Source organism: Cydia splendana, chromosome 8 (genome assembly GCF_910591565.1).
Source record: "Cydia splendana chromosome 8, ilCydSple1.2, whole genome shotgun sequence".
In the NCBI taxonomy this organism is placed as follows: Eukaryota; Metazoa; Arthropoda; class Insecta; order Lepidoptera; family Tortricidae; genus Cydia; species Cydia splendana.
This window is the reverse complement of record NC_085967.1, coordinates 20480361-20498671: the sequence shown is the minus strand read 5'-3', so window position 1 is coordinate 20498671 and position 18311 is coordinate 20480361. Positions and strand designations below refer to the sequence as shown.

Sequence of the window (18311 nt, the reverse complement as noted above, 5' to 3'; positions counted from 1 at the left end):
TACACCACGACTAAAGTTGGTAAAGTAAACAACCGCTAACTCGGTCTTTGGCGGCGTCAGTATCGATATATTTCAATTTATCCCACTTCTGAATCAAAAAGACATATCTTCTCATATATATCTAGTAGTTTAAGCCCTTTCCTGTTAAGGTATGTGGTATTAACAATTTAAAGTCTTTTTTATAGACTACGGCTGCCTATAAATTATAATTATCCGCGTGGTTATAGTTCTCGTATCGACATATTTTTGCATATTAATAAGTTATTACGCGTAGTGTGTAGTCTAGACTTATAAACAAAGTTTTAATAGGTCGAACGTCGTTACTATGCGTTTAAGATTGGTATTATGTAAATGTAAAAAAATATGTAGGTAATACGGTTATTCATCAAATGAGAGTTACTTACTGGGTTAAAAAAAGACTAAAAATACTATAGAGTTCCAATGTTGTTCGTACAATAACACTGTTTTTATAGTTTTCAGAATAATATGGCCTAGTGTACGCGGGACTAATGGGGTTAAGTGTACGCGTTTATTCGTTTGTATCGTGAGCCGGTCCTCATTAATTTATACTATATTTCGCCACTTTATCTTGTATTACCACTGTCATTTCAAAATATATGTGGCCTAGTGTTCGCGGGACTTATGGGGCTAAGTGTACGCGTTTATTAGTTTTTGTCGTGTTATCGCCACGTTAGCTAGTCCTCATTATTCAAGAGCCCTAGATTATACGAGTACTAGTCATAACTACAGAAGGTTCGTTTGTGTTCAAATGATGCACTATTAGCGTAGGTACATGCACAATTGCACATCAATGATATTTTTGCACCCGCAAATGTATTTTTTTTTCCTATATTTTATAACTAGGACTTTGTTAATACTAGAACAAAAGTTTTCAAAGGAAGTTAGGCCTTTTTGTACGGGAAACCTTTTTTCCCGTGTTACAGTAAAATAAATTAATAAATAAGCAACTTTGACTTTTTTGACTCCAAATAAAAAATATATAAAGCAGGCCACTGACGAGCCTTCCAAATGGATGCCGTTACAATGGATTCATCCAAATGGACGGCATCCTAATATTAAACATTGTACGTCTTTGACATTCACGGACCGATTTTGGATTGCAGCCACGCTATTTAGACTGTTGGAAGGCTCGTTAGTGGCCACCTTTAGTTATTGATTTTGTTTTGGACTCTAAATCGTTTGAAAACTATAAAACGAAGTATTTACTTACCAACTTACAAATGTACTTAAGTATGATCAAGCTAATGAAAAATACACAGTGTAGGTAGCGTCTTTGGCGAAGGAAAACATCGTGAAGAAATCTACACCTACATACATCTGCGAAGAAATTCAAACGCATACCTACAGGTGTAGTAAGTAGTATTCTATCAGAATTGGACCCCACAAGCCCTCTCGCGCATGAGAGGATGCCTGTGCCCAGCAGTGGGACGTATATAGGCTGAATTATTATTATATTTTAGCATCATCGGACCCTCTGGTCTATGTAAGCTGTGTTATCCCAGGTCCCACGGTGGCGGTGTAAATTGCGCACAGCTAGCACATTTCTTTATTGGAAATGTATGTAAATGCCGCCATTCACCAGCCTGGCCGGACTTAGAACGTCCAGTGTAGCTAGGGTTGCCAACCGTACTATATTATATAGTATTGTACTATATTTTGGCTCTCTGTGCTATATACTTTTGGAAAAATATATAGTACGCTAAAATACTATATTTCCGATTAAACGTATATTACACTCATGTTTAGTATTTTATCTAAAAGTACTATATTTTTTTGAAATGTACTATATTTTTGATGCCTTATTCTGGAAAATACTTTATTCCTAAGTGTAGCTGATCTTTGGTTATGCATATAGTTTTTAAGGTTCAGTACCCAAAGGGTAAAAACGGGACCTCTATTACTAAGACTCCACTATCCGTCTGTCCGTCTGTCTGTCCGTTTGTCACCAGGCTGTATCTCATGGACCGTGATAGCAAAGCAGTTGAAATTTTCACAGATGATGTATTTCTGTTGCCGCTATAATAACAAATACTAAAAACAGAATATAATAAATATTTAAGTGGGGCTCCCATACAACAAACGTTTTTTGCGTAATGGTACGGAAGTTACGGAACCCTTCGTGCGCGAGTCCTACTCGCACTTGGCCGGTTTTTTAAACCCCATTTTTAACCCCAGACGCAAAAAGTGGGGTGTTATATGTTTGACGCCAATGTCTGTCTGTCTATGGCATCGTTGCTCTGCAACGCATGGACCATTTAAATGCGTTTTTTTTACGTGAAAGAGGTTCTATGAAAATCATTAGGGCTCTAGACTATATAACTATCCTAAGGGCTTATTTAGACGGCGCGCGAACTCGCATGCGATTTTCGTTACATTGCGGACTGTTGGTTACGTCCAATTCAACCGACCGATCAAAAACCGCAATGTAATGATACTCGCATGCGACTTCTCGCACCGTCTAAATGAGCCCTAAGATTATGAGGTCGGATCAAAAGTACACGCTGCATTGCTACTGGTCAGATTATAGTTGTCAGGAATCTAGGGGTCCAGTTAAAGCAAATGGCTTGTGAATGTACGTTTAAATAGGCCTCGGTTGCCGCATTTAATGTTCATAATAATTGCGTTTTATTGCCGCGTTTCATCTTGTTTAAAATGGAATGATTTTTGTATGTAGATTGAAATCTTAATAGTACATTTGAAAAATCTCTCTGATGGAACTTGGCGAGATCACATTGGTCGTAAGTAATTAAAAAGAAAATATTATGCGACTTTTGTAGTTATTAGGACATTTTCAGTTTTCACATAACTGTGTACCATTAACGGCTGGTTATTAAATCCTCTCAAAACTGACGGTCAATGTCAAATCTTATACCTTTTGTCAGGAATATAACGGTTACATGTTACTAAAACATGAGTCATGATACATGTTACTAAAACATGAGTCATGATACTTAAGTTACTAGTTAAAATGAAAATGCCCATAAAAATCGACTCAGTCCCACAGTAAATTAATACCTAAGGCAAAATGTTCTAAAAACATGTCTAATTTCATGTTTTATTTAGTTCAGAACAAAGGTAAAATAGGAATAAGCTTGCCAAATTGTTGCCTAAGGCTTTAAGTCTTAACTTTCGATTTTGCGATTTAAATATGGACAGTTAAGTAATTAACATGGATATTTAAAATGATGGCTTTATTGGGTTTGTATCGTCGGTGTTTATGATGCTTTTAATTTATTGGGAAGACTGAGTAATCACTAAACCTATTAAATTCTGTTTAGAATTCGGTTCGCTTTTTTACCCTATTTTTTTACATAATTACCAACAACTACCTAGTCTACCTATTCTTATAATCTTGCACAGGGGCAGGCGTGGCTCACTCCGCGATTTCGTCGCTTTGCTACAGGTAGCTAAAAGTACATCCGTTCCACACCAATTTTGGTGGCTAGCCATAAGCCGCGCGTGGCGCTGTCGCCACCTAGCGGCCATATCTGTCCTGATCGTAACAGACGCGTTTTGTTAGAGAGCGAGTCTTCTGTACCTAGTACTATTATTTATTCTGTGACACACGATTGCTGAAAATGGACGACTTTGCAGAAATTTTCATTGCTATTAAGTGATATAAATTATTATAAATAAATATTTTGCTTAAATATGAAAGCTGATCTCACAATATTTTAACATAGTTGAATATAAAAATAAACAATAGGTCTCGCGAAACCGAAGCCTTAGAGCCTGCTGTCACGCGTCAAGATTTACTGTTAAAAAAATGGGCAAGTTTAATAAATATGAATGAGCACGTAGACAAGCAGATGTAAATCATCGACACCCACTGCGCGTGCGCGTTGACTCCGTCTACTCCCCTCTACCCCCCACCAGTCGGCCGACCTCGCGACCTAGGCCGTCACAAATTAATATTATCTGTAGGTGTCAAATGTCGTTTATTGGAAAGTGTGAAATCTATTATTTAGGAATACAATAGGTACCTATTACTGTTACTGTTTAGCGTATCACAAGAAAGCGTAATTTTTAGTAAATATAACATGGTCCTACAACCTCTTCTTCTTAAAATTTCTACGGTGAAGGTTTTTTTCGAAAAATATTTTTATACCCCGAATAAAAATTAAGTTTTTCGTGTCTGCTCATAGATTACCACATTATGGAGTCTGTGAACACCACACTTTCGCACTCTTTTACTTGGACATACGGCACAAGCTCCAACTGACGGGTGCATCGTAGGTATACGATTTCATACAACAAAGCATATTAACCCCTAAAACATTTTTTGTTGATATTAAAAGCAACTTTCATGAGTGCACTTTAGATGCAACTAAAATGGGCGGCCGCGCTCTCATGCCAAATTAGTATGTGAGTGCCAACCGTTAGTTGTCTTATATCTTATCATATCCATCGCTCCATCTAGAATTCTAGATCGTAAATGATCCGCATGACTACCATATCGGGCAGCCAATGACCCGGGTGACTAATGATGACGCTCTGGGGCCCCGATGACGCCCGCCTGCATCACGATGTGACTTTCTAGGGTCCGAGATGAGTAAGACTGGCTATACCTTAATTGGTAGCCAAAAAACAGGAGCTTCTGTACGCACGAAGTGTGATAATTTCTTCGAACTTGCCCGAACACACTGCCGCGTCTGAATTGGCTAATTGGGTCAAAAAAGTGGAAAACCTGTGTCTATTCTGTGAACATAACGAAAATTAACGATTCCAGTACCTTGAGTACCTTTTTCTAAGACATTCATCATAGAAATGAAAAGAAGTAGAAGATTTTAACGTGCCGATAAGGCGAACGAACGAAAGTGCGAAAATTTGTTTACTTTATGAAGTCCACAGCAAAGTCGCAAAAAGTTTTTAAACTCAATTATTATACATCATCATTTCTTAACTTGGGTTAACCAGCTCTGAACAGGACAATATTCATGAATATGAAAGCCGCTTTCGCGAGTAACAGTACTTTGGTACTTATAGTCAACTTAATCCAATTTCTTATCCGTTTTCCCAAAATTAACCCAGACCCATAAACCACGTGAATAGCCAATAACTCATTATTGCATACATCGATACGGCTCCAAATTATGGCCCAGTACCAGTACTTATATTTTGAGTAGGCATAAAGTACCGATCGACCCGATTCGCGGAAACTTTCGCTTATGCTGCATTTTTCCAACAAATATTGGCTCAATGCAGTTTCCTGCACAAAAATTACTACCTAGGTACTTACTTTCCCGAGGACGTATGTTTCTTCATTATTTTAACGTAAAACCTACCATATACTTGTTGAAATAAAGTTTAAAATTGGAATAAATCACTAGCAATGTATAAGGCTTTGGAATAAAAAGACCGCTGAAATACCTGTTGGGAGCGGTAATTTCAATCGAGCCCTCGAATTACGCAACGATACCATCTACAGGTTTCAAAGGAAAAATAATGATTACGCATTTAATTTTAAACACGAATGTATACCGTATATAAAGGCAATAAAGTCCAGGTTGCAATTAAACTGGAACGGGCGGTCATCTCTTTTCGCGTGTAGCTTGTAATTGCTGACAGCACGTGCGGGACACAGATATTATGTACCTACAGTCAACTGTAAAAATATGGGTGTACAAATCATCTCAAAAATATGTCCCATAACTCTTATGTCAGTGAATAAGAACTATGGGACATACTTTTGAGTTAAGTTGTCTACACCCATATTTTTACAGTTGACTGTACTATAGATTTGATGAATAAATGTAATATACTATAGATTTGATGAATATGCTGCTGTTAGGAAAATTTTATTGAGGAATATTGCTTTTTTACTTTGTTGAGTAGCGCTCAGCAAATATTCTCTGTTTCAGAGGGTAATTTTTTAGGTTGCCCCGCGGCATTCAGCTATACAAATCCCATTCTTCGTTAAACACAAACTGTGACCCATTTCATGGGGGCATTTGGGCAGTAAGTCCAGAAGTCTTGGGAGATGTAGGACTATATTAACTTGATTAAGGTAATAATGTAATAAAATACATGTACTATTCTCGCCTAAGCTTTGAAATTATTGGTCAACAATTTCATACACCCAATACGTTTATGGCAGGTGTACCTATCCTATCAGAACTTTTTTTTTCTGCGTAAGTATAACGCGACTATTTAGACAAGCTATGTCCCACTATGTCAGTGGTTCCGGAGGCTAGTTTTCGGTGCCGCGGGGCTACATTCCGCGTCACGCGTTGCCGCGGCGAAAGTGAAACTGCACCTGAGACTGTTTAAAAAGTGCTTGTTCATTTGCAAACATGTCGAGTCGTGTTGAGTTGTTCAAGTTCATCTTACACATAAGGCTTTTGCAAACGTTGCAACCAATTGCGTGTGATTTTAGACAATGGCCGACTAAGTAGGAGCAACGAATTCATTCGATCGGTCAAATGCGGCAATGTATCGCAAATCGCATGCGATTATCGGTGTCGTTTGTGGAGGCTAATTACTCTAATTAGTATTGATATCTAAAATGAATCGCTTATGGAGAGGTAAGCGTGTAGTAGATTTGCCTAGCTCCTGTCTAGGTATTTAATTTTCTAACCATTTACGAGTAGGGAAATAGTACATTGTGCAACATGGGGCGTAAGTTAAATATTGCAAACGAGAGTAAGTTAAATCACGACGGCTTGCCGGAGCGATTTATAGACTCGAGTTTGCAATATTATTACGCCCCGAGTTAAACACAATGTTTTTCATCACACTTGCGATAAAAAAAATGTTAATTATGGCACTAGAAACTTCATAACTCCCTAGGGAAAACGCTTTTTCTATAACTCCCGCTAAGCCTGCGTGCAATTCCACATTTACTGAGCGAGTGTGATGAAAAGAAAATGAGCAGGTCTGGTTTCTCTCGAATCACCATATTTCATGAAATGGGGCAAGAAGAAACTAGCTTCGAATGAGGTATTTTTAATACAATTTGCATTACTACTTTGAAACTTGATATTTATGTCGAATAAAATTAACACAGGGTCGTTCTTTTTAAAAATTCGCGGGATACTTCAGGGGGCCTAGACAAGAAGACAATCGTACATCGACAAACGCCAAACAAAAATAATAAATGTACTGGGATGACAGAGGGGCTACCGCGAAAACCGAAATTCGCAAATTGCGGGGATCTTTCTCTTTTACTCCAATGAGGGCGTAATTAGGAGTGACAGAGAAAAATGCCCGCAATTTGCGAACTTCGATTTTCGCGGTTATAGCCCAGATGCTACGTAAAGTCACGTGACAATTTCACAATTGAATTATTTTAGTTTCGATTGAATTTATTTCATTTAAGTTTTGATTGGCGTTTTCCATAACGATTGTCATACCTAGACCCCTGCTTTTAGGGACCAAGGACCTCTGCTTAAATTAAAATCACTGTAGTGTCACTGCCCCGTTTGCATCGTCAACGTTGTGAAATACGATTATAGCTTTTAAAGCGACGCAGACAATACGAGTGTGCACTGTGCAGCCTAAAACGCTATTTATCGTCTCCCCCAGCCTTTAATTTAATGTCCCCAGGCGACATGACTAATTTCCTCGGAAACATACAATGTTTAGTGTTTATGAAGCCGAATCGGGCCCGTGGGGTTGATTCTATTTTTTTTAATTTGATACGGTATTTGTCTCATTTTGATACGACTTTGAGTCGGGTTAGACATCTCCCGCGCACCGAGTGCGAGCGAGATGCCTAATGAGAATCTTGATTTTAGCACCAACGCCGTTAACGCTGATTGGTGCTCTCGGTGAAGGTCATATCAGAATTTGAATAAGACTGACGGCCATAGACGTCAACTGACGCGCGCAGCTACAGCCAAATACGAGTATCAAGCTTCGTGCATTCCCACAAGGTTCACGATGGCGCGCCGCATACAATAGGCATGGAGTTCAAAGGGTTCATGCCATACAAAATTGTTAATACAGAATCGGGTCCAGTGTAATTTACGACGTTGTTTGGAAAGTTATTGTACGCCTACGTGTCGTATCGGTGTTACTGGGTGCCGTCGCTTTTTGGATATTCGACTGGAGTTCGTTTTCCAGTTTCTATTGGTTAGGATTTTGAGAATTTACAAATTTGCAATTTACAAATAATATACTAAGGAATTTTGGTGACTTACCTACAAGTAAGCAACACGTTTAAGTCTAAAATGAACCGCTTTATGTTCAATCTTCAATAGCTAAAATATCTCGTATGGCAAATTCGAAGAAACATAAACCACAGACTACAAACTTTTGTTTGATTCCAAGGCAGTATTATAATCTGTGGATTTTGAACCCCATTCTCGGCAAATTTACTATGCTACAGGCAAACGTGTAGCTTCATTTAGAAGCGGCCATGTATAGACAATACAAAACCACTATTTAACTAAAGGCCTCCAATAGCCGCATTCTAAAAAACTATTAGTACGGGCAAGTTCTGCAATCCGCTCCATGTTGGTAAAAATGGCTAAACCTAGGGTTGCTACCTGTATCTAATGTTCCTAAGCGGCAGCCTAATATAAATAGAAGGAAAAGCAGAATACAAAGTTAAAATAAAGAATGAACAGCAGGTAAATTACGTTTAGTAGTCTGTTGCAATGTCAGAAAATAGTTTGTCGCGTGAAGGAGTCTAGACTGTGTCAATTAAATGTGATATATCTCTTTTGTTTTTGAAAATTGAGGATAATAGGTATAGTATAGGTAAGCTAATTTCTGGTTGTGGCCTCCAGACGTAGTTTCTGGCATTTGTTTCACTAATGTAAATTTCTGGATAGGTACAGCAAAGGTAAAATCTAATTATTTTAAAGCGTGCCGTAAACTGGATATGGCAAATGGCTTTCTACCCTGGATTTTACCGTATCCTATCGATTTTTGATCGAGCAAAGGCAAAGGCTTTTCAGCTTGGGTAAAATGCTCTAGCATGTCCCGTTGTTCTCCTCTACACGCTCATTTCATTTCTCAACCGATCAGATTTTTTTTCATTCAGCGTTTAGATTTTGTTCAAAATGGCGGAGTGGGTTCGCGAGATCTACAGGCTAGTGTTAGATTGAAAACTCTGTACGTAGTTAGGTACTATTATTTCTGTGATTCTAATAAATGTGACTATAATTCGCTGCCATAAAGTGTTTGCTTAACACACAATTTTATGACCTTTTTACCTATGATGTTAAACGTAATACAAGCTAAAGAGAAAACTCTTGGTCCTAGTATACCTCCCTGGGGTAGCCCTGCGCCGGCGCCGCCAGCCTGCAATCACGTACGTGCCTGCGGTCGCCGCAAAAACTTATTTGTTCTAGCCTTTCGGAGATTGCTAATACCGCCTTAAAGATACCGCACAGGCCACTTTTATAATGCTAAGCTAATATTGCCTTAAAAATATTGCTACTTCATTTTACTTCACAAAAAATACTTTCGTTTTTATATCACAGAAATACTTCTGACGGTAGTTTTTGCGGTTTAGTGGGAACCTTTGGCATAAATTAAAATTTTACTTCTCCAAATATTGGTCAGTACGTTTAGGTAAGGTTGTTTAAGCAATAGTAGGGGTGGGAGTAAAGAATACATTTTACTAACTAAAAATGTTTGTAGATTCGGATGTAGCTAACTTTGCTCAGACTTAGAAGTGAGAGAGTGTGGGAGTGCCACCATGAACGTCAAATTCCTATGAAAATTATTCTTTGAACTCGGTGCAAAAGCTTAGATGACTATTTAAATTCCCGTCTGAAACTTTTCAAGTCTGAACAAAAAAAAATCGTCTGGAAGGAGTCGGAAAGAAACAAATTTCCTTCACGGTGAAAGTTTATTAAATTTTAAAGCAATTTAGGTATCTTATATTGACGTATGACGTATTAGGTTTGACGTAAATAACTGTATTTTCTTTCTTCTTTCTTTATATGGATTTAATATGAACTTGCATTGTCTATGATACTAGCGAACATGGCCGCAAAATTTAAACCAATTCACACTTTTAAAAATATGACATATTTAAAGCAAGCAAGCTATGAACCGGGGCTTCTTTGGCACAGGTAACTTAAGGGGCCCACTGATTAACAGTCCGCCGGACGGTATCGGCCTGTCAGTTAGAACAAAATTTTGACAGTTCCGAACAACTGACAGGCCGATACCGTCCGGCGGACTGTTAATCAGTGGGCCCCTTTATATTGTGCAACCAAAAAGCAACTGTTTATTGATCATTATTGACATTTTAAGTTATAACTTGCATGTTTGAAACGGAACACCTAAACCGTGCTTCTTAGCTTAGTATTTCTCAAGGTTCTGAAATGCGATTCCGACGGTGTCGATTACCTAACTTCTACAAATCTAGACGACAGATTTATGAGCAGTGTGGCACACGGCACTCCTAGCTGAATTATAGATGTTGCCAAATGTTGGGAACATTTGCACGTTAACACTTTGACTAGGTATAGCTCTTATGTCGTTGCAATTAGGTTTATTTATTGGCAGTTAACAGTGTATTGGGAACAGAGGACGCGTTAATGCAATAATAAGCAGTATTTTACATTCGAAATGACAAAATTGCAAATGAGCTTGTATTTCGTCGAATATGTTTGAATTCTGAATTATAGTGTTTGGTATCAACATTGGAAATACAGATACGTTTGAGATTTCAGACGCTTTTAAGGTACAGCAAGCTGCAAAAGAAATTCATTCACAGTGTCCATATCTTTAGTAGCTGGGTGTACTTTACGTATGATGTGACGGAGAGTCATACATAAGGCATTAAAGCGGAGGTTTCCTCCATTCTTAGATATCTGTAGGACAAGTGGCTTAATGTCTCAAATCAAGTACAATGGACGAGCATATTCCATCCACAATGCATCATTCTTAGTTTAATTCCATATCAATCATTCAAAACAATTCAGCTATAAATTCTGCATGTGTATGTCTTCCTTTAGACTGCTTCTTTCCCTAGACTATACGGCACACTTCAAATAAAACAATACAATACACTATACAAGTACTAAAAGTAAATGTAAACTGGACATTTTACCGCTAAATAGAAACTTTCATACTCCAGTACCGTAATGCTTGTAAATACTGACCCATTACCTACGTGTACTTCGTATCTGTCCATTAGCGTTTTTTAATCGCATAGACAAGGGCTGGCCATAAATCGCAGCGACAGTCAAGTCGCACCTAATTACAGTCCGTTAGTCGTGGATAACCTTTGAGGTACAGGCGTGGGGCGAGAGCGGGAAGAATATAAATTGTATAAACGTATATGGGTAAAGTAGAGTTTTTTAATCGCATGGACAAGCTACAAATCGCTGCGACAGTCGCATATGCATCTAATTATACTACGTTAACCTTTGAATCGCGGAAAGCGGACAAAATTGTATGGGAAAAGGAGGATTTTAGCCGCATAGACACACCATAACGGACCGCGAGCCAGCAACAGATTCCTACATTTAAGGTTCTCATAGCTCACAGGCGAAAACTTGTAAACGCGGCGCATCATTAAGCCTCGAGAACGTCAGGTGCCGACCCGTCGGTAAATTCAGGAACTCCAGTAGCCAGCCATATATGGATGTGATCATAAAAAACCTACAGCGCGATCATTCAATTCAATACAGAATTCTCAAGGAACACTCAAATTAAAACAGCTTTATACTATTATAACAGTCAGTAAAATTATAAATACTATTGAAAGAGGGCAGATCCCTATGGTGTGTATGTAGACCACAATTAAACTCGCAGTAAGTCAGTTACTCCATGAAGATGGCATGTGAAACTGTGCCGATATGTCGGGAACTCGCCAAAACAAATATACCTGGTAAATACCCCGTTTTCAACAGTATTAAAACAACTTTATCCCATACCTTGCACCGCCCTCTAGTTCCCGACTATGATTCACGTCTAAACAGCTCTAACGAGCCCGCGGCGGATTCCGCGCGTCAATTAAATTTCGCGCCGTTACTGTAAATAATACTAATTGATACCAACCCCGCAGGTGTCGAAGATGCTATTACACCGTTTATCCTGTTCTAAATTAGTTGGACAGGCGGGTAAACAGGCAATTGTGCGCAATTGATTTAGTGCCTGCTTATTACCGGGATAGCAATAGATTTTAGCGCTCGCGGCGTAATTGCGATATATTTTATTTGTGACGTAACCGTTACGTTCCAGATTGTTTAAATATTTGATTGTAAAGTTGTTAATTGTTTGTAAAATTAGCTATTGAGTTTTTCAAAGAGTATCGGTTTCAAATTTCAGATTTATTTTATATTCTCCCGAAGAGCACATATTATGTAGGTACACTAGGTACCGATTAATAACTTTTCGGTACAGAGTTTGACTTAGGTTGTGGCCTAAAAATACGTGGACAAAATTTTTTACTACGGCATATTGTTGATAATTTTAACAAACATTACAGTACAATGCGCAAGAGTCCAAGAGGCAGGAATTTAGGAAGCGATTATATCAGCGCGCGCTGCTAAGGCAATTACCAAGGCCGTGCGCGTTACTGTTAGGGTTGCCAGATGGTCGGGATTTAGCGGGATTCTCCCGATTTTTAGCATGTGTTCCCGATTCCCGACAAAGTGAAAACTGTCCCGAAAAACAGCTTCACGTTATAAAACAATAATTTCATGTTCCGAACTGTCCTCGAGCGAGCGAGCGACCCGCGTTGATAGTTAGGTTTTTTGTTTGTTCAAGATCTCAAAGAATTTATACTATTTTTATATAAAAACGTCTATGGGCAGAGCAGCAGACGTAGTGCCAATAATATAAAATATCGTTGTTTTTAATACAATTACTTTAAATTGAATGTCTTTTTTTCCCGACTTAAGTCCCAAAATCCCGAAATTTATATTTTTTCCCGATAATAGCGCCTTTCGATCTGGCAACCCTAGTTACTGTACGGGGTAAAGGCGCGAAGCTGTTTGTTTGTAGCGGCATAGAATTAATAGGTAGATAATAGTACAAAATTCTGACTTATCCCAATTTATGGTCTAGTTTGTCCTAAGGGTTGGAAGGTCTACTAAGGGGAAACTAGGATCAGTCCGGTTTCCTCATGATATTTATTGAAATAAAATTTTACAGCATTACAGCTAAGGGGCGCCAATGCGCTGTTAAATTAAGTAAGTAATAATGAAGCTATGTATTGGTACTAAAATTATATGATAAATATGACAGTAATTAATAAGCTACCTATGAACATTCGCAAAAACGTGAAAATTCTTTATAAAGTTGATGTTTTCTTTCACCAGAAAACGACTGGTAAATATCAAATTATATATCTTCCAAAAGTCATCCATCACCGCGACCTCCGTAGCTCCGGATTGAAAACAAATAAAAATCAATAGATAAAAGGCCAACTTTGCTCAGATTTAAAAATCGCAAAGCGTGGAAATGTCACCATAAAAGTATTTTTTTTGGTATATACATCAGAGTTAACTTAAATGGACTCTGGCTTATTAGAGAAAATCCGTAGGGCAGCACAGTTAGAAAATATATCGTAACTATCGCTAAATGGCGACAATTCCGCTTTTACTGGCCCCATACAATGCGTTTGCGCAGAAAGCACGCACCTGGCGATTGCAATTACGATCGATCGTTTAGGTGTACTCTCTAATTACAGATTACCAACGCCTTCTGAGGTGTGCTATCTAAATGGGACTTAGATACGGGTATTACGGGTATACCAGAGGAAGGACAATTTGTTACGGGTTTGATGACGTGCTATGTACAGTCAACAATACTATTCGCTTAGCACCTTTGCATACAAACCTCTATGAAGGGGGGTCACTTTTCTCTGCAGCTGATTGTACCTATGTATCAATCATTTAGGCTCTGTTTACGAAAAAAGGGTTCTAATCCCGTTAAAGCCATAAATGTATTTGTATGTGTGTCTGTTGTGTTCAGTTTAGGCACACCTCGGACACTGGCGATCAAATGTATGAAACAAACGCGTTCCTACGCACACAGTCTAAGCTCGTGTAGGTGAACGCGTACCATGCTTGTGTGAGTGAAATAAGACGTGCTAGGGTTCCCGCCATTTTGTTGTCAAGTTCGATGACCTCAATGACTCAAAACTCATTGCGCGAATTAGGAAGAAATAAGAATCGTATTATGCTGTAAGGTGGGTATCTAAGCTCGATTTATATAATAGTTTCCTATTTTGACACAGTATAAACGAAGTAACAAAATTTTTGTAAAGAAATTCGGGCCACCATAATATTACGTAAGTTGAAAACATGTTTTTTTGTTCATATAGATATTGTGTTGTTTTCAGTGTGATCAGATAGGTTTTGTAAATATTTGTTTAATATTTGAATATTTTTCGTGGCCTCCGCTCTGCGCACCGCGTCGTCGCGTCCTTGCCAGCCGGTAACTGTGAGGTAACCGAGAGCGGGTGGGCGGCACTTTCAACGGGAGGCAGGGAGTGTCCATACTGTACGTTAGTACTCTTTATTATACTGTGGTTTAGGCGAGTAGAGTGTAGTAGCAAGGGATGATGAGAATGTATTTTATATTGAAATAATAATAGGATTTATTTAAAGCTAATTTTAAAACCATCGTCAAAAGTTGTACGTTGTACAGCTAAAATTTCCACTAGAAAATATTTAAAAAAGTTCAGCATATGTATTTAGTTCCACTAACTTTGGTTAGTTAATTAAATTAAGTATGTCAAAAGCAGGAATAATCCTATAAATCAACACAAAGTTGGTAAACTTTTCCATCAAGGGCAATAATAGTTAAAATATGCAAAGTGGCAAAACGTGGGAATTTGCTTATACGGCACTGAACCCACAGCAAACGACGTTACAGTTTCACAATTTGCACATTCCCTATTACCGAAACTTCCATCCTATACGAAAAGGTCATAAGTACCTACACTTCTGTACTAAGAATCGATGTTTTCTGTGAGTTGTATGCTATTCTAACTACATCGAAAAGCGCTAGCGCCATATACGGTCGCGGACGAAATTGATGACTGGTGCCTGTCCATGTATTCCGTTTCACACGCGCGAGCGCCGCTGTGTCTACATTTCAGGCTCCAGTATAGCGTGACCTAGAGATCCGTTACATCTATACGTAATGACAGAGCGCACTTATGCTGGTTCTTCAATCCTTCGAATCGCTCGTGTTTTGTACGTGGTTGGAATAAGTCCAGCTGTCTGTCGCAAGCGATATCAGATCCACGGACAGCCAAAATAGGGAGCGGCCGAAACTGCAAGTGAGCCTAGCGAATCTGAATCTGAGTACTTAGAAACGAACGCCTCGGGACTGACAGTAGATAGTCGCTTCCATCGGCTTTGTATTTATTACGCTGTGAACGAGATCTTCTTTGTATTTATGATGGAAACGCCGAGAAAGGAAAGGCCTATCCGGTTCGAAGGACCACAGTCATAAATACCATTCACGGCTGTTTTCTAGAAGTGTAAAGAGAAATCAAGGATTTCCATTTGCCTGGGATCCGCTAAACTAAGGAAAATCATTCACCTTATTTCCTTTCATATTATTCTTCGCGCATAAAAGTGGTCAATTCAAGTAGCTGGAAAAAAAATGATTGAATCGGCGGGCGATTCTAAGTTCACTCTCTCGTTTTGTGTCGTCGATGGACTCGATAAGCAAAAAGCCGCCTAAATACCTAAAATTATGAGACATATTTCATGCAAATTCCATTCCAAAGCTCCTGCTTTGAAATTTGGCCTGTACTGTAATTTGTTACCGAAAGCGTGAAAATTCACTAAAAGGTCGTTTTAAATCAAATTTGCCGTAATGATCGAATTCGGCGAATCGATAAAGGCGATACAGATTCGGTTCTCCGTATCGCCGGATCATAAATAATTCACACCCGATTATTACGCTGAGGTGTAATTTGCGATACATTCAATTCGGTTTTGTGAATGGCGGCATCTTGCATAATACCATTTTATAATAACGCTCTCATCGACGCTTTTACTACCCAGACTTTAGAGTTGAAGACCGCATGATCGAAGTGTAAATAACATGCGTTTCATATCCGCGTGGAAAGCCTCTTATGCCAAAGTAATAAAGTTGAATTTCGTGACATTTACGACAATAGATCCTTTAATTTCGATTTCATACAGCGTGGGTGTAGTCGTATTTTTTTAATTGGTTACAATTTCCATTGAGCGTTCATTTGTCAATCTGATACTGATTTTCGCCCGACAGGATATTTAGCAATGTCTAATTTAGAAAAATAAGCTAACTTGATTAGTGAGTCTAATTCAACGGCCTAGATACCTAAAAGTCAAGGATCTCATTAAGTTAAAGTTCACATTGCGTCTCTGTTTATCACAAAATGAACAAGTAACCTATACGCATGCGCTGATTTTGTAGGTGTCGTTCTAAATGCATATGCCAAACAGGGTTTTAGATAAAATCTACAATTCAGCTTATTAGTGATTCCTAATATACATCATCCAGGTAACAAATATTTACCGTTGTACGCGAACATTCTACTAGAGCCTGTCCCGTGGAAGCTGGTCTTACCTTTGGTGTCGATGGGTTGTGGCGGCGCTAGGCTCGGGATCTCAGGCTGCGGGGGCTGGACCCTCGGCCCCGGCCATGTAGTGGTACCCGCGCCGCAGTACCGAGGCCGGCCCGCGGTGCACCCGTCCGCTGCGTCGCGAAGAGTTGAGGCGTCCGCGGAGTACTCTGGAACAGCGGTTAAATGGTCTATTGGGAGTCATCTCGGTGGTCATTTGTACTTGTCTAGATTACTTGTATATTCATAAATACAGCTAAACCTCTCAGATGTTGTGCTGTATATCCGGAGAAAAAAAAAATGTTCTCAATGCAAAAAAGATGACTACCGCCTCTGATGCTGAGACCGCCTGTTGTCTGCCTCTACATTTAATTAATAGGGATGTTTCCTGTATGTAAAATACATTATTTCACACCATGCACGAAATAAAGCACCAGAAATATTAAAAAAAACCTAGACCGCAGTTATTTTAAGACACAATTTCTATTTAATAAATCTGAAAGAACTATAAAGAGTTAAGTAGCTTGACCGTGACGTCATTGTTCTGTATTTCGTACAGATTCCATAGTGGCTAATCGTTTTGACAGTTCGAAAAAAGAAACTGATTTGACTAAGTAGTTTACTATTTGATATACTAAAAAAATAACTAAAAGCTTAGTATTAAGCTAGATATAAGACAATTTGTGCCCTGAAAGGGTGTCATGGAAGCTTCCTGTATTTGTAATAACATCCCATGTACATGCTGACATGACTATACAAATAGACATCTTATCTTATCTTATCTAAAAATAACTTACTTCTTGTCGTTGATGATTGCAGCAGGCTCGCCGTCTGGCCGCCGGGGAAAGTCGCGTTTCGTTTGTGTCGGCCCTGTTGGGAACAAATAATTTTAATAAAGATTTCATTACAATTACCAATATGAGCAATGTATTACTTATATCAGGTCATAAGAAGAGAACACGTTGAGCTATAGGCTTTGAAAGCTTAAACCAGTTTAAATAATATGCACATGCACATAAAGCGTGACCAGGCCCCTGTTTCACCAACGTGACAGGTGCGACGAATTGTAAAATCACTGTTGCTGACGTCACAGGCATCCATGGGCTACGGCTACCGCTTACCATCGGGCGGGCCGTATTCCTGTTTGCCACCATCATTGTATTATTAAAAAAAACTTTATTATATCGGATAAAAACAGATATTTCTCCTGCGAGGTTTCTGACAATTGTCACAAGAAACACTACAATTGTCACGAAATTCCGACATATAACTCATTACCTGTCAAGAATTACCTACAATTCTTCTAAATCTTTGACAATTGTCAGAAACCTCGCAGGAGAAATATCTGTTTTTATCCGATATAATAAAGTTTTTTTTAATAATACAATGATGGTGGCAAACAGGAGTACGGCCCGCCCGATGGTAAGTGGTAATCGTAGCCCATGGATGCCTGTGACGTCAGCAACAGTGATTTTACAATTCGCTGCACCTGTCACCGATGTGAAATTGGGGCCAGTAATATATGATAATTGTCAAGAGGGCGCTGTTATTCTCACGTATAGGGTGACAGTTCAGAATAGTATGAAAAAATTAGTTCCAGTGAAATTCCGCAACATGGCCCGTGATCATATATTCTTGGTCAAGTGGTCAGACTTTACATTGAATAAATTTTTGTTCGAACGTCATAAGTTAACGCTTAAGACGAAACAGGAGCTGAGTTTTAAATATTTTAGGTAAATATACCCGTCCCGCTAACGGAAGCGGCACCTAAAAGTAGTGCGATAAGGACAAGGCGAAAAATCCTGCGTAA

The 18311-nt window shown here is 38.8% G+C and overlaps 1 protein-coding gene across 3 annotated transcripts in view; it reads right to left on the bottom strand.

Annotated features, from left to right (window-relative positions):
• Positions 1-18311, bottom strand: part of LOC134793001 (protein outspread) — a 388052-nt gene that overhangs the window by 26700 nt on the left and 343041 nt on the right. For 2 of the 3 annotated variants that reach the window (XM_063764508.1, XM_063764510.1), the window contains exons 5-6: positions 17299-17371; positions 16507-16692 (exon numbers count right to left, since the gene is read on the bottom strand). In XM_063764508.1, the coding sequence (XP_063620578.1) occupies positions 16507-16692; positions 17299-17371 (259 nt within the window). The remainder of the gene's footprint in view (positions 1-16506; positions 16693-17298; positions 17372-18311) is intronic. The other variant, XM_063764509.1, reaches the window with a different exon arrangement.